Consider the following 23,606-nt stretch of genomic DNA (forward strand, 5'->3'; position numbering starts at 1 on the left):
CAGATCCACTGGGGCTGAGTGCAGTGGCCTCATTTGTCCTCATTCATCCATCTATGTAGCTGGAAACTTTAAACTCTGCTAGTTCATAGGCATGGGGAACCTCTGTAGGAATGGCAGAGTAGGGACAAACAAGAAGTCAGCCTCACCACCTGCTGTTACGCTCCACCGCACCCCACGACCTCCCCACACCCTATGGTGAAGAGATGCAGGGTCACCTGCATGACGGGGACACAGTGTCCTCTGCCCACTCTCCCTCTCAGAAAAGGTTTCACAGTTTGCAGACTCTGAATATTCCCCAAGTCTGAGTGAGGAAGAGCAAGGCAGCACAATGTGCCTGAGGCTGCCTGACACTGCTTGAGCCAAGTTAAGCAGAGACAGGGTTGAACCACACAATGAGTGTTTATCCAAGGATGCAGTCAGTATGGGGAGAGCAGTCGCTCACCCTGGAAAATCAGCACTCAGCCTCTTGGGGGAGAAGATAGCTACCTGTAGCTGCCAGCTGCAAGTGTCACATGCAAAGGGGAGGGGAGGGCCTGCTGTCTGGCCTTCAGGAGTTCAAAGGATGACCACAAGGTGGCTAATCTTCCAAGACTTTAGGAACAGCTCAGCCCCTTCCTGGGATGAGATAGGAATGGTCAGCCTTCCTGAGAAAGACCCCAGGAGGGTGTCAGGGTGCGGGCACAGCTGCCAAATCAAACCATGTCCTGTGCTTGGTCTCTTCCCAAAATGCAATTCTTTTCTGAATAATGGGCCATGGAGGCAGCCTATGTTTTCAGTAGATACTGTTTGATCCTCCAGTGTCCCAGGGCCTCGTATTTATAGTTTGCAAGTAATGACTAAACAACTGCAGCTCTATTCTTATCACAAGCCCTTCACCACTATGAGAAGCTGATTTCCAAAGACCCCAAGTAGATGCCTCAGGCCAGCTTGTATGATAGGGCTGGACCTCAGCTTTGCTCTTCCCCTCTCCCTCTCTCCTCACAAGCCTGACTTTTGTCTCCTAAAGAGACTATGGAAAAGCAGGCAGCAAAACTTGTCAGACTGAGCATGCCAGGCCCCCAGTGCCCCCTGGATGCGCCACCTGAGAGGAGAGCCCTGGGTTAAAGTTCAGCTAAGGGGCAGCTCTGCCTGCGCCTGAGCACCAGGCTGTGGCTGGTGCCTCCCCACCTCTCCTCAGCTTTGTTGGCCTGCTCCTCCTCAGGAGTCTCCTGTCCACTTGTTCTGCTTTCAGGCCCAGGTGTGACTTTGCCAAAGGGATTTGTTGGTGAGAGGAGAACCCCTTCATGAGGGAGGAGGAAGGCAGGGAGGCTGCTATCACCTGAAGGCTTAGGGGAAGTGAGCAAAGCAAAGGCTGGATTCAGGGCTTGTCAAAGAGCTCTGGTGACCCAAACCCCAGGGGAAGACTGAGGAGATCACCTGTGGAGAGAGACAATGTAATTGCATCTGGCCAGCTCTCCTCTGTCCCGGGGGTTACTAAAATGTCCCCATCCAGACAGTAGGGACAGTGGACTAGCCCAGGGCAGGGAGCTCTTTTCCAGACAGAGGGCTGTGGTGGGGTGGGAGTGGGGTGCCAAGCCTGGCCCAGGGAAGGAGGTAGGTAAGTGGCAGCCACAACCACAGAGGGAAAGGGGTCCCCAGAAACACAGACCAGGCATGGTGAGTGGGAGGTTAGCTGGGGGTCGCGGCCTCCTGTTTCTCCCTCCACATCTGCGACCGCCCCCACCCTCATGCCTGGAAGCGCAGGGTCCCCCTAACAGCCACTGACCCTCTGCCACCCCTTGCAGCCTGGTGGGTGTGGCACAGGCGCCCCTCTCCCCACCTTCTATGGGCCTATTAAAACATGCCCGCCTTCCCTCTTGCCCTCTGATCTAGGGATGATCCTGATGTCATGATCTAACGAGATTTCGTCCCCAAAGGAACTAGGGCTAAACCCCAGGAAGCTTGCCATGCGAGGCCCCCCACCGCTTCCTTCCGGCCTGCCTCCCTGCTGAGCCGGACACCACCTGGTGAGGAGAATGGCTTGTGGAAAAGGTAAGCACACACTCTGGGTTCTTGCTGTCTCCAGGGGTGAACTTGCTATAGTTGCTGGTAACCCGCAGCCCCTCCTCCGCTGGCGTTTTCCATCTGAAAATGAGTTCCCACATGGTTGGAGTGAAGGCCTGAGTTCCAAACCTGGCTCCCTGGGGTGAGGCCGCCCACCTGCTGAGCCAGAGTGGGAGCTCTCTGAGGGGACTTACACGCAACAATTCATGGAATTCTGGCGTCGGCCTTTACTGTGTGACCTCAGCTGGCCAAATTTGCACTTGACCAAGGGGGTCCCCCACAGCCCCTGGTGCCAACTCCCCCGGGATCTGGCTCCTCAAGTCTGTGGGCTCTCAGGCCAGCCCAACCTTGCTCAGGGCGTGGGGGACTGAGAGGAGGCAGAAAGTGGCTGCTGGACAGTGGGAAGTGTCCAGGAGGGAGAAGTCGCTTTCCGCAGAGCACCAGGCCCATCACTCATCATTGTCCTCTGGTTCAGCTGGTGAGAAAGCGGTGGTCAGGCTGGGAGATAAGAGGTGATTCCCACTGAGAGCTGCAGAGCCCTCTCCTGGTGTGAGTGTGCGTGTGCCTGAGTGTGTGTGAGTGTGAGTGTGTGAATTCTCACCTGATGATATGTTCCTGGGTTCCTTTTCTTTCTTTCTTCTTACTGATTAAGGTATTACATATGTGTTCTTATCCCTCACTGTCCCCACACCCCCTTCCCCACCCCGCAAGCATGCCCTCAGGCTCACCCCCTGCTGTCTGGGTCCATTGGCTAGGCTTATAGGCATGCATACAAGTCCTTTGGTTGATCTCTCCCTCTTAGCCCCACTCTCCCCTACCTTCCCTCTGAGGTTGATGGTCTGATCTATGCTTCTCTGTCTCTGATCTGCTTTTGTTCATCGGTTTATGCTGTTCATTGTAATCCACAGATGAGTGAGGTCATGTGATATTTATCTTTCTCAGGCTGACTGACTGGCTTTGCTTAGCATAATGCTCTCCAGCTCCATCCATGCCTTTGGAAATGGTCAGTGCCCCTTCATTTTTTGCGGCAGCATACTATGCCAGTGTGTAGATGTACCATGGCTTTTTAACCCACTCATCTGCTGACCAGCACTTAGGCTGCTTCCAAATCTTAGCTATTGTAAATTGTGCTGCAGTGAACGTAGAGGTGCATGTATCCTTTCTGATTGGTAATTCTAGGTTCCTGGGATATATTACTAGAAGTGGGATCACTGGGTCAAATGGGAGTTCTGTTTTTAGTTTTTTGAGGAAACTCCATACTGTTCTCCATAGTGGCTGCACCAGTCTGAATTCCCACTAGCAGTGAAGGAGTGTTCCTTTTTCTCCCCATCCTCACCAGCATTTGCCCTTTGTAGATTTGTTGATGATAGCCATTCTGACAGCTGTGAGGTGGTACCTCATTGTCCTTCTGATTTGCATCTCTCAGATAATTAGTGACTCTGAGCATGTGTCTCTTGGCCTTCCTTTAGTCCTTTCTGGAAAAGTATCATTTTAGGTCCGTTGCCCATTTCTGTGATTGGGTTGTTTATCTTCCTTTTGTTAAGTTGTATGAGTTCCCTGTAAATGTTGTAGATGAAACCCTTATCAGAGAGAACATTGGCAAATATGTTCTCCCATGCAGTGGGCTTTGTTGTTTTCTTGATGGTTTATTTTGCTATGAAGAAGCTTTTTATTTTGATGTTGTCCCATTTGTTTAACTTTATTTTCCATTCCCCCAGGAGCTGGGTCGGTGAAGATATTTCTTCAGCATATATCTGACTCTCTGCTGCCTGTAGCTTCCTCTAATATTTTTAGTTTCCCCTCTTATGTTTAAGTCCTTTATCCATTTTGAGTTTATTTTTTGTGTATGGTGCAAGTTGGTGGCCTAGTTTCATTTTCTTCATGTGTCTGACCAAATTTTCCAGCACCATTTATTGAAGAGACTGTTTTGTCTCCATTGTATGTTTTTGCCTCCTTTGTCAATATTAATTGAGCTTAGTGGTTTGGATTGGTTTCTGGGTTCTCTATTCTATTCCATTCTCCTATATGTCTATTCTTGTGCCACTGTCAGGCAGTTTTGAGAACAGTGGCTTTGTAAAACAGCTTGATATCTGGTACTGAGATCCCTCCTACTTTGTTCTTCTTTCTCAGGATCGCTGCAGCTATTTGGGGTTTGTTTGTTTCTTAAATATATTTTATTTATTTTTTATAGAGGATAAAGGAGAAGGATAGAGAGTTAGAAACATTGATGAGACAGAAACATGGATCAGCTGCCTCCTGCACACCCTCTATGGGGAATGTACCCCCAACCAAGGTACATGCCCTTGATCAGAACTGAACCTGGCACCTTTCAGTCTGGAGGCCGACGCTCTATCCACTGAGCCAAACCTGTTCGGGCAGGGTCATTTTTTTATTACAGATGGATTTTTGGACAGTTCATTCTAGGTCTGTGAAATATGCTGTTGGTATTTTAATGTGGAGTGTATTGAATTGATAGTTCATTTTGGGTAGTATATCCATTTTCATGATGTGAATTCTACCAAGCCATTAACAACGCATGTTCTTGCATCTGTTTTGTCTTCCTCTATCTCTTTTTCAAAGTCTTGCAGTTTTCTGAATAGAGGTCTTTTACCTTCGTAGCTAAGTATATTCCTAGGGATCTTAATTTTTTTGATGGGATGATAAATTGGATTTTTTTTCAAACTCTCTTTGTGTAGGTTCACTATCCTATCTAATAAAAGAGAAAAATGGTAATTGGCGTACGACGATACCCTTTTCATTGGCTACTCAGGGCTATATGCAAATTAACTGCCAACTATGATTGGCAGTTAACTGCCAACTAAGATTGGCAGTTAACTGCCAACAAGATGGCGGTTAATTTGCATATGTAGGCACAATGCAGGGAGGCGAAAGGGAAAGCAGGAAGAAGCCCCCTGCCACTGACAGTGATCGGAAACCCAGGGGGGAGCTAAGAGCTGGGGGGGCAGGGCAAAGGCGGCCCTGGGGCCGCCTTTGCCCTGCCCCCCAGCCATGATCGGAGAATCAGGAGCCTTTTCCGCCCTGGCCAGTGAGAGCAGGAAGTAGGGGTGGAGCCAGCGATGGGAGCTGGGCACGGTCGAAGCTGGCAGTCCTGGGAGCTAGGGGTCCCTTGCCTGGGCCTAAAGCGAAGCCCACGATCGCGGGGCTGCTGCCACTGCAGGTCCCTGCTGCCCGGGCTGGACGCCTAGGCCAGAGGCATTAGGCCTGAGCCGGGGCGGAGCCTGCAACCGTGGGGAGCTGGGGGTCCCCTGCCCAGGCCTGACACCTCTGCCGGAGGCCTCAGGCCTGGTCAAGGGGCCGATCCGGTGATTGGTGATCGGAGGGTGATGAGGGTCAACTCCTCTGGCCGAGGCATCAGGCCTGGGGGGGGGCGGAGCCGGGGATTGGGGGGATATGATGGTCCCCTTGCCCAGGCCTGAAGCCTGGGTCAGAGGCGTCAGGCTTGGGCGGGGGGTGGAGAAAGCGATCAGAGGGAGATGGGGGTCCCCTGCCCAGGCATGATTCCTGGGCCAGAGGCCTCAGGCCTGGGCGGGGGCCAGAGCCAGTGATCAGGGGGAGATGGGGGTCCCCTGTCCAAGCCTGACACCTCTGGCGGAGGCGTCAGGCCTGGGCAAGGGGCCGATCAGGCGATCGGAGGGTGATGGGGGTCTACGCCTGAGGGCTCCCAGTATGTGAGAGGGGGCAGGCTGGGCTGAGGAACACTCCCCCCCCACACACACACACACCCAGTGCACGAATTTCGTGCACCGGGCCCCTAGTTGGTGTATAAAATGCCATACATTTGTTGGCGTTAATTTTGTAGTCTGCTACATTGCAGAATTCATTTATTAAGTTTACTAATTTTTTGAAGGAATCTTTGGGGTTTTCTATGTATAGTATCATGTCATCTGCAAATCATGACAATGTACTTGTTATTTTCCAATTTGGGAGCCATTTATTTCTTTTTCTTATGTCATCACTGTGGCTAGCAGTTCCAGTACCATTTTGTACAGAAGTGGTGTAAGCGATCATCCCTGTCTTGTTCCTTTTCTTGAGGGAAGTGGCTTTAGTTTTTGCCCATTGAGTATGATGTTGGCTGTAGGCTTTTCATATAAGGCTTTTATATGGGGAGGGATGATCCTTCCATTCCAACTTTGCTGAGTGTTTTTATCAGAAAAGGCTCTTGCACTTGGCCAAATGCCTTTTCTGAACCAAATGATATGATTGTGTGGTTTTTGTCTCCCAATTTTTTTTTATGTGATGTATCATGCTTATTGATTTGAGGATATTGTACCAGCCTTGCATCCATGGGATAAATCCCACTTGTTCATGGTGTATCATCTTTCTAATGTAATGCTGGATCCAGTTTGCTAGAATTTAGTTGAGGATTGCAGCATCACTGTTCAAATAGAATATTGGCTTGTAAGTCTCTTTCTTTGTGGTGTCTTTTTCTGGTTTTCGGATTAGGGTAATGCTAGCTTCATAAAAAGAGTTTGGAAGCATGCCTTCCTCCTGAATTTTTCAAAGGAGTATGAGAAGAATTGGTTTTACTTCTTCTTTGAATGTTTGGTAAAACTCCTCTGTGAAGCCATCTGGTCCAGGGCTTTTGTTTTTCAGAAGCTTTTTGATTGCTGTTTCAATTTTATAACTAGTTTTCGGCTTGTTCACGTTGTTTGCTTTTTCCTGATTTTGTATTGGAAGCTTGTGTTTTTCTAGATATATGTCTATTTTGTCCATATTGATGAGGGATATTTTTTGAACCAAAGACGCAGAGGTAAGACGAGCACACAGGATGATTGATGCCGGACAGAGGGCTACAGCTCACTCAGGCATGTAGCAAACTATGCTCTCTCACCATTGTTTTTATTGGGGTTTGGTACAAGGTCAGTGCATCAGCAGTTAATCAATTAAATCTTGTTTTGTTCTATATAGTTACAAGATCTTATTGAGGACAACTTGCAGCTTTGCCCTCCCTTTCTGTTCTACACCCATGACGATTTAATCCTAGCCTTTCTCATAGAGACAAATGTCCCTGGAACTCAAGACTTGGTACAATGTTGACCCAGTGCGACTCGCTTGCAAGTTACGCTGTGCTCCTGATAGAACATTCACTTCTTCTTGGCAGGATTTCAGATCCTCGTTTACAAATGTCCAGCTACAAATCCCCCTTTTTTTCTTGCTTCATTTGATGGCGCATCAGAGATAACACAGCTGTTTTTCTCTTAATTAGTTGCTTGATCATCCCGAGTCCTTGGAAGACTAAATATAAAATGATACAGAGATAGAGTATTAATAATAGTATTCCAGCAGAAGCTCCTAAAGTGGCTTGTAAATGGGGTATAGGATTTAATTGTTGCAATCCCTTAACCATATTTTTAACACATTTGCCCAGTTAATTTATGCAGTTTCTTTTGAAATATTTTTTGTATATGAGATTGTAAATGTAGAATTTCTTTTGTTAGATTTTTGTGATTGAACAAATGTTTTGTAACCTTTTTCCATGGAAACAAACTTTCATTCTAAGGTACAGGAGTAATGCAAATTGATGAATAATTCTAGTTATATTTCATTTGCATTTGTCTTTGCAGACTTACAATTTGATCTTCTATCATTAATAAAAATGGTACTCGAACACAGGCTTGTACAGAGGTGGTTTTATTAGCATTAAATTGTAAGGTGTAATTCCAAGAGTTATTTTTATAGATTTGCTTATTTTATGCAAATCTATGCTTTCAAAGAGTGTAAGGCAGACCCCAATTTCCATAATTCAGATTGAACAGGATGTCCTTCTTGATGAGGTGTTTGGGGGGGAGGGGGGGCAAATTCTCCATCATGCCATACGATGCTCTCATTTGCTTGCATGGATATGGACTTGTTCTCTCCTCTATGCCGTCGTAGATCAGCTCCATTGGCGTTGGAATGGGCAGAACCTGAAGGGCTCCAATCAATGATGCTTCCATAGGAAGTATTAGATAAAAACCGAACTGTCTCTCCTCGAAAGGATTCCCAATGGACCCAGTCGGACAATGCTTAAACATAGGAACATGACACGGTGGAAGTAATGGAGTTGTAATATTGTTATTCCAACTAGCATTTTTAAACCCATGGGCACTCAGAAGAAACACACCTGTTTTTTGTTTCAGTAGTAGTGTTTTAAAAATATTCAGCAGGGCTTGTGCCTGTATTGTTAAACAATGGTCTCCTTAACCTAAGCATATTGGCGCTCCCTGCGTTCCAGTGGTATGATTTTCTATGACTCTACGGTCCTCTTCTGGTTTTAATGGACCTCGATCATCATAAGGTCCCAGTAACCAATTTGAGTCATTAACATAAATTCGAACCTTTGAATCCAACCAAGAAACACCTCTATTCTGTGGGGGATTAGGAATGTAAGCCCAGTATGTATGATTCTCAGCATTTACCTGAGTGGTTATTAGTACAAGCATAGCAAGGAACAATGTCGATGGCGTCACTTCTTTACCATGATGCCAAGCCAGTTGTTCTCCCTCTTGGGTCAGCTTCTTCACCTGGCCCAGGTTGGTACAGATGAATGTTGCGTTGACCATAGAGCTTTGTGGATAGGAGGCCCCGTCAATGTCATCTCTGAGAATCATTGATCAGGTCACTTAAGTAGAAGTGCTGAAGACGCCTCTCAGGAACCCAGAACTTTCCTTTACCTGTGGAAATATAAGCATAACCTCGCCTCCATCATAATACCCATGCAGGATCCCACGACTGAGAGGACTCATTATGATAAAAGACAGGTTGATTCAATTCTTGTGAAACTTCCTTTACCCAATGTCGCTGAGCAGCAGTGCTGTCAGTCTCATCTTGATTTAAAAAAATTAAAGTAAATAGAGCATTTAATAGTCTTTATTTAGGGGATTCTCCCCCTTTTTGTTCTTTGAGCGTTTCCTTTAAGGTGTGAATTTGTCTTTCAATCATAGCTGGTCCTGTATTGTTACAAGGGATGCCAGTGATGTGAGTGATATGATGAAATTGAAAAAAATGTTTGACATTTTGTAGATAGATATGCAGAACCATTATCAGTCTTAATATTTTGAGGTTTTCCCATTACTGCAAAAGCTTTTAGTAAGTGAGTAATTACTGCATATTGAGAATCAGTGACAAAGTTTACAGCTTGAGGAAAATGTTGTAGTAATAAAACAATGGAACATAGTTCTGCCCATTGTACTGAAGTGTATGGAAACTGAATTACCTTTGTTAGCTGTTGAAAATGAAAACCAGCTATTCCTACCTTGTTAGCATTGGTATAAACAGTAGGGCCTTGAATTGGTTCATTAGCTATAATATGATGAGGCCATATTCATTGAGTTTTCTTAAGAAATTGTAACCTTTTATTTGTAGGATAATGATTATGTATTTTCTCTAAAAAATGAGCACAAGCAGTTTGCTAATTGTTGCATATTTGAAACAATTTTTGAATTTTTTTGACAGTAAAAGGTACTGTAATTTCTTCTGGATCTAAACCATATAATCTTAATCTTCCCATGTAAATAATTTGGCAAATTGTTTAAATATGTCTGTATTTTTTCTGTGATTTATGAGGCAAGAAAATCTATTCAATAACATACTATCTTGAACAAGTAACCCTGTAGGAGAATGCTCAGTGTGGAAAATCACTAATTTAAAATTGCCTGTGGAAAGAATTCTATTTAATTGTGTTTTTGGAATATGCTGTGCTATCCAAGTTAATTATTTTTCAGCAGCAGGGATTAAAACACGTGGGCTATTAAATTTAGATGGCCCCTTCAGGATTTGAAATAAATTAGTCAATTGATAAGTAGGTATACCAAGGTGGGTCTCAAATAATAAATGTTTCCTAATAACTTTTAAAAATCGTTTAGAGTTTTTAAACTGTCTCTTCTAATTTGAACCTTCTGTGAAAAATGGAGACATCTGTTAATTTTTGCCCCAGATATTACCATGGCTCCTGCCATTGTTTCTTTTCTGGGGCTACTTCTAATCTATAGTCTTAGAGTTTTTCAAGGAGGTATCGGTAAATCTCCTGTAATTGTGATTGAATTTCAGAAGCTATTAAAATATCATTTATGTAATGATAAATTAGAGTATTAGGAAGTCTTTTTTTGGCTATTTTTAAAGGTTGATGCACCTATGCCTTACATACAGTGGGACTGTTGAACATTTCTTATGGTAAGACATTCTATTGATACCGTTGAGTGGGGTGAGCCTGATTTAAAGCTGGGACAGTAAGTGCAAATTTCTCATAGTCTTGAGGTTGTCAAGGAATAGTGAAGAAATAATCTTCGTGCCTCTTCCTGAGAGATAGCCTTTTTAATAGCTGTTGTTAATCTTGAGAGAAAGTCAGTAAGGCTCCCCCGCTTGTTGAGTAATTTTAGTAAAAGCGGGAAATGCCATTCCAGGTGAATCCACTCTCTGCCAAGCTCTTAAACAACATAATTTTACCTGGGTGATATGCAAATCTGAAAAAGGTGCGGGTGCTTACAATCGCCCATCCTGTCCAGACCCAGGACTCTACCTTCCTGGGGTTTGGTACAAGGTCAGTGCATCAGAAGTTAAGCAATTAAATCTTGTTTTGTTCTATATTATTACAATAGCATATTGAGGACAACTGGCAGCTGTGCCCTCCCTTTCTGTTCTACACCTACAACTGTTTAATCTGAGCCTTTCTCAGGGAGGTAAATGTTCTTGGAACTCAAGATTGTGTGCAATGTTGACCCAGCGTGGCTCGCTTGCAATTCCCGCTGTGCTCCTGATAGAACATTCACTTGGCAGGACTTTAGATCCTTTTTACAAATGTCCAGCTACACAGGTTGTCCAGTTTATTGGAGTAGAGTTGTTTGTTGTAATTTTTTACAATCCTTTGTATATCTGTGCGGTCATTTGTTACTTCATCTCTTTCATTTATAATTTTGTTTATTTGGGTCATCTCTCTTTCTTGGTGAGCCTAGCTATCGGTTCATGGTTGTTGTGTATCCTTTCAAAGAACCAGCTCTTGGTTTCATTGATATTTTGTATTTTTTTGGTCTCTTTGTTGTTCTTTTCTGCTCTGATCTTTATTATCTACTTCTTTCTGAGGACTTTGGGCATTTCTTGTTGCTCTCTTTCTAATTGATTAAGTTGCAAGGTTAGATACTTCATTACCATTTTTTTCTTGTTTTTGGAGGTAGGCCTTTAGAGCTATGAACTTCCCTCTCTGGACTGCTTTCATTGTGTCCCATCGATTTTGGATTGTGTGTTTTCATTGTCATTTGTTTCCAGGATGCTTTTCATTTCTTCTTTGATCTCTTTGGTGACCCAGCCATTGTTTAATAGCATGCTTTTTAGCCTCCAAGTGTTTGATTTTTTTCATTGTTTTTTATTGCAGTGGATTTCTAGTTTTATGCCATTGTGACCTGAGAAGATGCTTATTATGATTTCTATGCTCTTGAATTTGAAGAAACGTTGCCCGTGTCCTAATCTATAGTCTGTCTTTGAAAATGTCCCCTGTACACTCAAGAAGAATGTATATCCAGTAGCTTTGGGATGAAATGTTCTGAAGATGTCATTCCATCTGAACTGAGAGTCATTTAGGATTGCTCTTTGGAGGTTTTTTGTTTAGAGGATTTATCCAGTGGTGTCAATGGGGGATTAAAGTCCCCGAATATGACTATATTGTTATCTGTCCCTTAATACTATCCAGAAGTGTGTATTTTATGTATTTGGGTGCTCCTGTATTGGGTGCATATATGTTTACCAGAGTTATATCTTCTTGTTGAATTGCCCCCTTTAGTATTATGCAGTGGCCTTCCTTATCTCTTGTTATGGCCTTCACTTTGAGTTCTGTTTTGTCAGATATAAGTATTGCCATCCCAGCTTTTTTCTCATTTCCATGTACCTGAAACACTTTTATTTTCTATCCCTTCACTAACAGTCTGTGTGAATCCTTTGCTCTGAGGTGGGTCCCTTACAGACTGCAAATATATGGGTCATGTTTTCTTATCCATTCACCTACCTTGTGTCTTTTTATTAGAGCATTTAATCCATTTACATTAAATGTTGTTATTGATATGTACTTGTTTGTCATTTTTATTCTTATATTTTTGTTTCATCTTGCCTTTCTGTTTCTTCTTTTTACAGCAGTCCTTTTAGCTTTTCTTGCATTGCTGGCTTGGTGTTAATAAACTCTCTTAGCCATTTTTTGTCTGTGAATCTCCAGATTCCATCTTCAATTTTGAATGGTAGACTTGCTGGGTATGGATTCAGTCCCTTGTTTCACATCACTTTGTATATTTTATTCCATCCCATTCTGGCCTGGTGTGTTTCTGTTGAGAAATCAGTTGATATTCTAATGGGAGATCCCTTGTATGTAAATTTCTGTCTCTATCTGACAGCCTTTATGATTCTTTCTTTGGTATTGATGTTTAATTATAATGGAGCTTGGTGTTGGTCTTTTTGGGTTCATCTTGTTTGGGACTCTATGTGGTTCTTGCACTTGCATAGTTTTTTTCTGGCCAATATCAGGGAAGTTATCTCTTCCAACATGTTTTCTATTCCTTGCTTCACTTCTTCTCCTTCTGGTATCCCTATGAAGCAGATGTTGTTTTGTTGGGTGTTGTCCCAAAGCTCCCATAGGCTCTCCTCTTGCATTTTAAACTTTCTTCATCTGACATGTTAGTTGCCTCCATTTCATTTAACTCCTTTTCTGTTGATTACACTTTATTAATTTCTTAGGGGATTGCCTCTTTGTCTTCCTATGTTTTGTTGTAACATTTGTATTGTATCTGTGTTCTAGGTTCAACTGCTTTGCTACTCAGGTTCTTTTTGGGGTGTTTCTACTGGTGTGATCTCTCAGGTCTTCTGGGATAGGTAATCTACTGGAGCTCCCTACTTGAGCTATTTGGATTCTCTTGAGGTAGTTGGATCTGGATTGTTAGTGTCTTATTTGTGGATGAAGTGTTATTACAGGTTAGCAATGTGACTAACACCTAGCATTGTTTTGCAAGGTGTTTTGGATGTGATTATTTTTCCAGCTCTTGTGGAAAATGTTGTCTGAAGTCTCATTGGTATGTGCTCACTATTTGTTCCCAAAGACCATTGCCTGGGATTAAGGAGTCATGGGGCCTGCGGCTCAGGAACTGTGACTTTTGCCGGTGTGGTGTGACGGTCGCTGGATGAGCATTACTCTGAAACTCACTATGTGGGCCCAGTGCCCATGAGTGTGCGGAGGCAGGTATCTCGTAGTTTGTGGTTGAGGCAGTCTGATTCTGGCTAAATTGATTACCCACTCTGAATCACAAAGGTGTTTAGGATCCAGCAGCAGAGTGTCCTGAGGTAGGAAACCCGGGGCGGATGTGGAGCAGTGCCGTGGATCCTACTGAGGGAGCCATGCACCCTTGGTTGGAAAGGCACATGCCCATTGATAGCACACAGAAGGGCCCAGGAGCTGTCTGCAAGGGCTGTGTGCTTGTGGGACCCACACACTGGATCAGAGTGATTGTGCTGTGCCTCAGTCCCGTGTAGGGAGAAATCACATTTTCTGCTTTGGGGGACGAGCAACCATAGTTGGAATTGGATGCCCAATGCCTGCTTACAAAGTGTCCAAGTATCGTCTGCTGGGGCAGTGGGCTCAGGGGGTCCTTGTGCTGGAGCGATGCTGCTGTGGGGACTGGATGCCAGCATATTGTGCCTTGCAGCAGGCTCAGGGACTTGCGTGATGGATCGGTGCAATGCAGTGAGTAGAGGTCTGCATATGAAAAGGAGGAAGTCCGACTATCTTCTGCTGGGTCGTTCAGCCCTTGGTTGGATATTAGTGTGCCCAACCAGCCAGGGCACATCTCCAGTTTTCAGATTCCTCCACGGTGTTCTCAAAGATTTTCACAGGAGCCCATGGCTTCCTATGTACATGCATTAACTGCTGTTTCCTTGTTTGGGGACCATTTTGTTCTTACTCTGACCTAGGTTGACACAGGTGACTGAGACCATGGGCCATCATGGCAACCAAGTATTGGAGGGTGTGAGGCCATTCTGAGCTGAACCAGCATGGATGGAAGACATCTTCAGGTGAGCTTTTTACGGGAGCCGCCTTGGGTGTCTAGAGAAGCCCTGAACCTCTTCCATTCTCATCATCAGGGAAATAGGTGGGATCTGCATTCTCTGGCCCCTCCTGGGGGTAGCAGAAACAGGAGCAGCCATTGTATTCTTAGGTCATGTCCCCAAAAAATCATTTGTTCTCCTGCCTTTTCCTGGGGTAAAAGAGAGCAAGCGCGAGACAAGAAGCTGTAGTGTGTTAGGGACCCCGTGGTCAGCAACTCTGCTCAGAGAAGGGATGGCATGAGAGCCCACAGACTGACTTAACTGGTGTTTGGTGTCAGGTAAGTTTTGGTCTCTTCCCCTGAGCCTACACCAATGAGGGTAAGGGATGGTTCTTAAAACAAAGTAACAGTAGTGCACAACCTGTCCCCTGGCTATAGCCCAAGGAGTTCAGGGATGCCTGGGAGCTAGAGATTGGGGATTATGAGACCTCGCCCTCATGCATTGGGAGTATCAGGCCTCACACAGATGCTGCTGGTACTAAGGTCACCTGATGGTAACTCCTCGTGTTACTAGTGTCTCAGCCACATTGAGAGTGGCTATTTCAGGACATACTGGTCCCAGGACCCTGAGAGGAGAGATCAAGGCCATCACTCCAGAGTAGTTTGGGCCCGGAGAATTGTCAGTCCTGGGCTGCAGGAAGGTGCCCTGCTTGGTATGATCCACCTGTGCAGAGGATGAGTCAGTGGGGCATAGCAGAGCTCAGGCCAAGAGGGAGACACCCTTGAGCTATGCCTCCTGTGGCCCCAGTGCTGAGCTAGATTCCCCACCTCTTTCTTTCCCTCTACCTCAGTTGTGGGAGGGGCCTCCATGCATAACTACTACCCAGATCTCCTGGGTGACACCTCATAAGTAAATTTACATACTTGCAGATCATTCCTAGTTCTCCCTGGGAATATCACACCATCACCTCCCCCATCCTCCTGAATACCTGACCAGGTCCCTACACCATGGCTGAGCACAAACCTGCCAAGCACCTGGATTGTGGCGGGTGATTGTCACCTAAATGGGCACTCCTGCTTTCTGCCCATGACCCTGATCGTGTCCACCGCTGCCAAACATAGAGTGGCATTTTCCCATTCTCCGGTGACTTCTCTAGGCACACTCCCATCAGGCTGGCCCAGGTGATGGCCATGGGAGCCTTACATCAGGAACCAGGACCTTGTTCTTGTGTCACCGTCCAATGACTCACTCAGAGATACGAGTGCAGGCGACTGATTCAGGCCTCAGTTACTGCACATGGAGAAGGAAGTCAATTGATGGCCCCTGCAAAGGTCTTTTGCCTGGAGAGAAAAATAATGAGACTTGGAAAGTGAAATGCTTCCATAATTTCTTAAATTCTGCCAAACATGAGGAATTACTTTTACTCAACATCGTGACTCAGAACACAGCTTCAAGTTCACAATGGCCAGCTCCCAGAGAAGTGTAAATGAGCAACATGGTTGTGACCAAAAAAAGGATGGAGCCATGAGGCCAAAGAGCTTCACACTAAAGGAACTCTCCCAGAGACAGGTGCCCACGTAGGCAGCAAGAAGGATGGGACCTTGGAAGCTTATCCAAACCTAGAAAGCAATGTGACAGTTGACCAGGGCATAGAAAAGACTCTCACTCTGTGTGGAAAGTTGTATGAGCAGAAGACCCGCAAGCCATTTTTAAACTACTCTTGAAATAGTTTGCAAAGACGCATGTCAGTTTTTAATTCTCAAACATTTAAAATCACAGGGTGCTAAATAGTGATTTTACTACTTTATTTATTTGCATGTATGGTATGTTTCTAACAGAGTTTTTAATGTTGTGATAAAAACTTGTAATGGCCATTGAGAAATAACAACATTTCCTATGGTTATTAGGATTGCTGGGCAGGGTATATCTGGAGGTAGCATTCTGTGAGGCATGCTCTACAGTGCAAAGCAAGACCAGCCTGTGATTTACTCATTTTCCAGCCCAGCTGCTTTGTTTTTTCGTTTGTCTACTCAGTCAAGTGAGGGTTCGTGCCTCAGAGATACTCTGAGGAAGACCGTGACATTCCCATGAGGTGTGCCTGCAAATCACCCGGAATAGCAGTGGATGCACCTTAGGCACTCAGTAAATGTTCGTAAGTAAATCAAGGATTGAAGAGAGAGAGGAGAGGAGTCTGTATTTGGCGGGCAAGGATCAGCCAACCCGTGGACATCCCTGAGAACATGTCCACTCTGTGCCAGTGCCTCCTGCCAGCCTTCCTACAGCGTCCTTGGCATTCAAGGGCTAGACCCAGGCATGTCCTGGATGTGAGGCATGTTCCTCTTGGGGAGAAAGAGAGAGGGGCAATCCCTTGTTTATGTCTAGATGTCATTGGGTCTGAAGTGAAACCAGGTCTTGTTTGGCACAGGCAGGGCAGGTAGTGCCAGCATAGACTTGTGAGTTTGAAAAAGGCACAGAGGACAAAATACATCAGGGTAGGAAGAGGTCTGACTGTAGGGGGAAAAAAGCCAGCTGGAAGGGTGTCTGCTCAAAGGCTGGGTTAAGAGAGCGAACGATGGGAAAGCCCATGCATAGGGACTGGTCCCCAGGGCTTTGAAGGCCCACAGAGGCAGGGCTTGCTGTGGAACCCAGGAAGGGCATCCTCCTGCCTCTTTGGAGCCTCTTTGGATCCAGAAATGCAGCTGGGATGTTGATTTTCCTTCTGTACACTGTAGCTTGTCACGTTCTCCAAAACAGCTCAGAAGAATTGGCGAGAACTCCTGATTTCTGTTATCAGTGGGTGTCCCCAGCATCAGGTTGCTGATGGGCTAACTGACATTCCAGGGATGCATAAAGAGGGTCCCAGATTTGGAGCACATTCTAAGGACCCCTTTCCTTCAAAAAAAGGTCACAAGGGCAGATGACCTGGGATCGCAGTAGGTATTTTATGACTGGAGAAGGCTGTTGCAAAGGACAGCCCTATTCATGGGCTCAGAGGCTACTGTGTCCTGTACATAAGTGAGGGCCATGATGAGAGCAGGTGACAGGTGAGCAGGATGTGGTGAAAACATCCCCCAAATTCATGTGTGGGTGCTGGGAGTTGGCCGGGCCTGTCCAATACTGGGCAGGAAGTTCTCTTGCCCCCAGTGCCACAGCACATGCCCTGGGAAAGCAGGCTCCACATGGGGGTGGTGCATAGAGGGGTATTTCTTGCTCATGAAGAAGGCATGTTCGCTCAGGCTTCGTTTCTAGGTCATTCTAAGTGGTCCCTCCTGCCCCGTTGTATCTCCTGAACACTGGGATCTCATAGAAGCTGCCTGAGCTTGGGCTCCTACAATTTTCCAGTTCTGCCTGGTGCATAAAATGTCTGTGTTAAAGAGAAAATCTCAGCTCCAGGTGGCACCACTCAGGCTTTAAGCCCATGATACCAAGTCTAGACTCAACTGCTGACCTCATTAGAGTTTGAACCTCTTCCAGAAACCTAAACAGCCAGTCTGGAATTTTCTGATCAACACCACTGTGGTAGTCTGTTACGTGGTCCCTCTGCCTGGAATATGAAAGTTGTTTGGACATCAAAATTCAGGGGGTACAGAGGAGCCTACAGAAATGTTGCTCCTCTCTGCCTCTGTCGCTCTTTCTCTTTGCGCCCCCGCCCCTCTCTGGCTCTTTCTCTGTCTGTGTCTCCCTCGATTTCAAAAGATCCAATGTGTGACTCAGTACAGCATGGGGATATCCCAAACTATGGCAGATCCTTGCATGCCAAGTACAGCTTCAAATCTTCTGAAGGGGAAGGTGTATCTGTGCACTGTGCTTTGTCCTGAGAGAGGACATCTTCCCTCACAATCTGAGTAAGAGTTTTAGGCCTGGGCCCAGAAGGAGCTTTTTGAAGCCAAATTTGCATGGATTGTTCCCTGGGGTTGAGCAAACATTAGTTATTTATACAGACTTTGGCAGTCATGTTTAGGGTTCCGGCCCCTGGAACTTGGCTGGGACTAAGCTGCTGCCTGTGCAAGGTTGGGATGTGGAAGAGGATGCCTGAGCTAAAGAGAATGCCCTGTGTAGCAGCTCCTTGGTAAGGATACACAGGTCTTTTGGCCCACATTTATTTTTCTCCGTGCCTCCAAGATTCCAAAGAGCCCACGACTCTCAACCCTCAGTGGCTTTCAAAAGTGTATGTCACATCCCAGGTTCAGCTGCCACACCCCTCCTCTGGCCTCTCCACTACCCACGTTTTCACATTTAATTTTCTCAAGCCAGTTTGCTGAGCTGATCTGGTTTTTCTGAGAGGAAATGCCCTTTACCTCCACAGAGGGAGGGTGACAGAATCTCCTGCCTATAGTGTCCATCAGCTTGGGTTTAAGGGATCCACCCAGTTTCCTTCTTCACCAGTATCCTTTTAAGTTCTAAAATTGATGCAGTCAGTGTCTTGGATTCCCCAATGTTCACCTTGTCCTGGGTAATTCCCTAGGTCCCATTCCAAACGTGCAGCCCCTCCCTTCTCCTGATAAATCCCTAGATGTGATTTTGGCCTGACCTGCTCTGGGGAAGGCTTGCTCCTCAAAATCTGGAAGACCAACTGTTCTTCTGTTCCTTCTTGAATGGGCACGGGATTTGCAATTGTAGGTAACCTCAATTCTCAGGGACTGTTTGGTACGCAATACTGTTGCATTGAAATTCTTTCTCTCTTGAGATGATACCACTGTCTTCCTAAAGGTGTGTTAACGGGAACATTAGGGAATTATGATGTGGCACCAACACCCCCATCAAGTCTACTTCCAGGCTGATTTCCTTTTCTTTTCCTTTTATGAATAGACCTAGGGTTCAGTTGGAGGTGTGGAGAGTGCAAAACCCCATCAGGGTTAAATGCCTGGAGATCCAGGACTAAGGTTTTGCTTTCAGGTGGAAGTAGCCATTTCAGCTAGGACCTCAAAAGGAAGGTGTGGTCAGACGGGGTATAATGGCTTCTGAGGAGGCCGAATGTGGGAACAGAAGCTAGAGCGTGAGAGTCAATGCCAAGGTCTGACCACAGGGCTCCCCGTGGCACCACACCGCTCTGGTGAGTCAGGAGCCTAAGATGGTCCCCAAGGACCTGCAGGCCAAGAACCCAGAGATTTGTCCTTTCTTCCTTACAAATGAGCAGACTTTGCCTTTGCCTCTGGATGCAGGTGTGCCTTAATCCAAAACGTTTTGATTTCTGTTTTGATGTTTGCCATTCATAGAGATTCACAGGGCAAGTTTTCCCTGTGTCTGAAAGTCAAGTATTGCTAAGGAGCCTATTGTAGGCCAGAGTGGCAAAATCCTTTTTGTAGTTTTTAGTGGCCAGGCTGTGTGTGTGAAACAGGTCTTAATGAAAGTCTTTCATAACAGCCAATTGATGTTTAGAAAGAGAGGAAGGGAGTGGGCAGAGAGAGAGAGAGAAACATTAATGTGAGAAACATCCATCAGCTGGCTCCTTCCCATCCACTAATGGGGGTTAGGAATGGAGCCCTCAAGTGACCTTTGGGGGCTAGGGGAGGATGCTCAATGCATTGTGCAACACTGACCAGGGCTTGCAGTCTCTTATTAAGAGGAGCCTTAGTTGTGACATGTGAGCCCTCTGTTGCCATGGATAAAGTGGTCATTTTAATATTCATAGAAGGGACACACAGCAAAATGTACATGTTGGAATTAATGGTTATTTTTCTCACCTCCAGCTCCCCCAGGCTTCAGAAAACGTTTGTGCTGCTTTTATATTCCTCATTTAAAATGTGTCAAAGGCCTCAATGGTATCCATTGTGTGGGTGTTGCTTAATCTTCCCCAACTATTTTATTTCCTGGAACTTAGCAAGAGGCAGTCCTGGGCCACGGGCTGCTCCCTACTCCAGATGTTTTCAGTCCTTCAGTGATCCTCAGAAACGTTTTCCCTGGAAAGGGTGGGATCATCTCTCTTGTTTCCCAGTACTCACTGCACAGCAGAATTCCAGCAAGCCAGTGAGTAGTTGTGGGAGGGGTCCAGTGGTCTTCTCACCCCTCCTTGGTGCCTGGTTCTTGTCCTGCCAGTGGCAGAGGAGAGGCAGGGCTGAGTGACTTGGCGACCCTAAGCAGAAAACGGGGTTGGGGTAAATTAGGGGCGCTCCAGTTGTTGCCAGAGCAGTGCCTTTGGCCCTCAGCTGGTCCCTCTGAAGGGAGAAGGACCGGGTTTGCTCATAATCAGCCTGACAAGATGCCTTGTTCCCGGCTGTCTCCCAGGATCTCTTTCACAGCAGCTTCATGGGGATGAGCCTCGCAGCTCCACGCAGACTCCTAGAATTGGCAAGTCAGAGCCAGCTGCGGGATGAAGCCTGGGCCATAGCTGCCCTGGAGTGGCTTCCTATGGAGCTCTTCCCACCTCTGTTCATGACAGCATTCGCTGGGAAGCACAGCAGAGTCCTGAAGGCCATGGTGCAGGCCTGGACCTTCCCCTGCCTCCCTCTGGGGGCCCTGATGAACCATCGGCAGCCTTACCAGGATATCTTGCAGGCTGTGCTCGAGGGACTCGATGCCCTTCTTGCCCAAGACACTCGACCCAGGTACGGGGGTTTCAGTAGTCTGGTAGCTCCCTGGGGATCTGAGCAGTTACAGCTGGGATCTGGGAGTGTTCAGGGTCAAAGGGAGAGCTGAGGCAGGCCTTAGAGCCACTGCTAGGATCATTCTAGGAACAGGCTTCGGATATATATGGCTGATGAAATTGCTGAGGGTGACCGAAGGGACAAGAGCCCACTCTTTCCTGGTGGCACCTAAAGGTACCAGGAATGGGGACCATGAAGGATCCCAGTAGCACCAGGAGCAGTTGATTCCTGGGGCATGGAGTCAAAGTCCAGTGCGGTGTCTGGCCCAGCTGCCCAGGTTCCTAGACTCATGGTCTTATTCCTTGTTATCATAATGCACCGAGCATATCTCAAATTTTCTCCACAGGAGATGGAAACTGCAGGTGTTTAATTTACAGAAGAGAGTTCATCAGGAGTTCTGGATCATGTGGGCCGGAACCAGAGCCCATGTGTGCTCACTGCTGGAGCCTGAGGCCCTGCAGCCCATGAGGAATAGGAGGAAAGTACACAGCTTAAGGGCCAGGCCATATCCACCCTTGGGCCCCATGGAGGTGTTAATAGACCTTTGCCTCAAGAAAGGTGTCCTTGATGAGTCCCTCAGCTACCTGATTAAGAAAGTCAGTGAGAGGAGAGGTTTGCTGCACCTTTGCTGTAAGAAGCTGAAGGTTTTTGCGATGTCGAAGCAAAACACTAACATCCTGGATATGGTGCAGCTGGACTCTGTCCAGGATTTGGAGGTAAACTGTACCTGGAAGCTGTCCACTCTGAGGAAGTTCGCTCCTTACCTGGGCCAGATGGGCAATCTGTGCCGGTTCCTGCTCTCCCACGTCTTCACATCTTCTCATACCACCTTGGAGCAGGAGGAGCAGTGTGTTGGCCTGGTCACCTCTCAGTTCCTCAGCCTGCCCCACCTCCAGGAGCTCAATTTGGAGGATGTCTCCATCCTCAGAGGCTGCCTGGATGAGATCCTCAGGTAAGGGGTGGCGAGCTTTCCCTGCCGACCAGAGCGAGTCCCTTTCCATTTCAGTGCACAGTGACGGGCTCTCCATTGTGCCATCCCTCAGCAGTGCTAGAGTGCCTGAGCCACTAGACGGGCCACACAGTCAGTGTCTTGTTCAACACTCTGTCACCTTGCATGTTGAGACATAACCCCCCAGACAAAGGTAGGACATATGCACTAGGACAGAGGCTACTAAAGGGACTCCTTGCTAGGAATTGGCATAATGGAGGCTTCGGGCCAGGGGATGGTAGCTTTGGTCATCCTTGTAAGTGGTGTCGAAGGGAAGATGATGCAATAGAATCTAGTGAGGATTGCAATGACAAGGGGAAAGCCAATAAGAAATGAGGTTTCAGGGGTCAAGTTCCGCACTTAGAGATTTGGCCATGGCAGCCTTTTACTCCAAACCTGCCTCAGTCACCTGCCTGCCAAGGGTTGCCATAGGCTCTCGCAAATGCAATCCGTGGTAAATGCAGGATTCCAGAGCATTATAGGTGGTTTTTAGACAATGCAGTGATCTAAGTTCCTGGAGGGTGGCAGCCCTCGCTGGATGTTGCCTGACTGTGCCCAGGTTAGCTCTTTCTGCACATCTGCCAGAGGCCTCATTGGGGTAAGAGATGATGGTGGCAGGGGTCTAGGCTGTGGCTGGAAGGAAGCCCAAGTTGCAGGCATTTCAGGACATGTCTCCAATATTAAAATGCACTGGTTGCCTCCAGCTTCAGACCCTGGGTCAGGCTCCTTCCTGAGCTCCTCCCAACTTACCTCCCACCTTTATGTTCACAACACCTGTGTGTTTGGGCTGGGGTGTATGATATGCTCCACTTGACGGATAAGTAATTGGAGTGTGTGAGGTTTCATCCAGTTGAATCCATCACGGAGCAGGTAACAGATGGAGAAAGATTCCACTTAAATTTGCTCTGACTTGAATGTCACTTTTCACTGTGCAACATCCTGGGTTTGATCATCATCCGGAACACTGTAGGCTTTGGTGACATGGGCCTTTTTACCCTGAAGGCCTGCATCATCCTCACCTGCCTCTGCCCACCAGGTCCATCCCCCACATGTAACTGCTCTATGTCTCCCCAGGTGCCTGAAGACCCCCTTGGAGACCCTGTCCATCACTAACTGCCTGCTTTTCGAAAGAGACTTGAGACATCTCTCTCAGCACCTGAATGTCAGCCAGCTGAAAGGCCTGAGTTTCAGTGGGCTCAACCTGACCACTATCAGTTCTGGGTCACTCCAATTTCTGCTAGAGAGAGCCTCCCCCACTCTCCAGGACCTGGACTTGGATGAGTGTGGGATCATGGACCCCCAATTCCTGGACATTCTGCCAGCCCTGAGACACTGCTCCCAGCTCACAACCCTAAGTTTCTGTGAAAACCCCATCTCCATGACCATCCTGGAGGACCTGCTTCGCCACATCATCGGGCTGAGCAAGCTGAATTGCGTGATTTATGCGGCCGCCCTGGAGAGTTACGAGGAAATGAGCAGCATCATCAACCTGGGCCAACTTGCCCAGATGCATGCTTTGCTGAAGCATATGCTGCAGGAGTTCGGTTGGCTTGGCATGGTCTGGCTCTGTGCTTACCCCTATCCTCACTGTGGCTGTAGAACCTTCCATGACCCAACTCCCATTCTGTGATCCTGTTGCTTGAGTGTCTATCTGGGTGCACATCTCAGAGGCTTTACTCTGGGCACTTGAGCACTGAAGCCCAGACATAAGTGTACCGTTCAGGAACACAGCAGCCAGTTTCAGACAGCTACTCAGGGTTGGGGGAAATGCTCACAGGGGACTGGATGGTTTCTTTGGGGAGATTTGTCCTAAGGAGTTAGAAATATGCACCTGAATCTCTCAGGGGGAGGGATTGAGTCTTGGGTGGTAGATGCGGGGATTACCTTTGCTTGAATGGTTGTGAATAAATGTCAGTAATAAAGAGAACTGGATGTTAACTGTCTGATGTCCTCTATGACATGTTAGCCCGACTCTC

The 23,606-nt window shown here is 46.7% G+C and overlaps 1 protein-coding gene across 1 annotated transcript; it reads left to right on the forward strand.

The window, feature by feature from the left end:
* The first annotated feature begins 20,304 nt into the window (after window positions 1-20,304).
* On the forward strand, window positions 20,305-23,260 carry LOC132225518 (melanoma antigen preferentially expressed in tumors-like). The gene is made up of 3 exons (XM_059680616.1): window positions 20,305-20,603; window positions 20,989-21,594; window positions 22,705-23,260. Exons 1-3 carry the CDS (start codon window positions 20,305-20,307, stop codon window positions 23,258-23,260), a joined length of 1,461 nt encoding a protein of 486 aa, XP_059536599.1.
* Window positions 23,261-23,606: the final 346 nt, after the last annotated feature.

The sequence above is a fragment of the Myotis daubentonii genome, chromosome Y (assembly GCF_963259705.1).
Source record: "Myotis daubentonii chromosome Y, mMyoDau2.1, whole genome shotgun sequence".
Lineage (NCBI taxonomy): Eukaryota > Metazoa > Chordata > Mammalia > Chiroptera > Vespertilionidae > Myotis > Myotis daubentonii.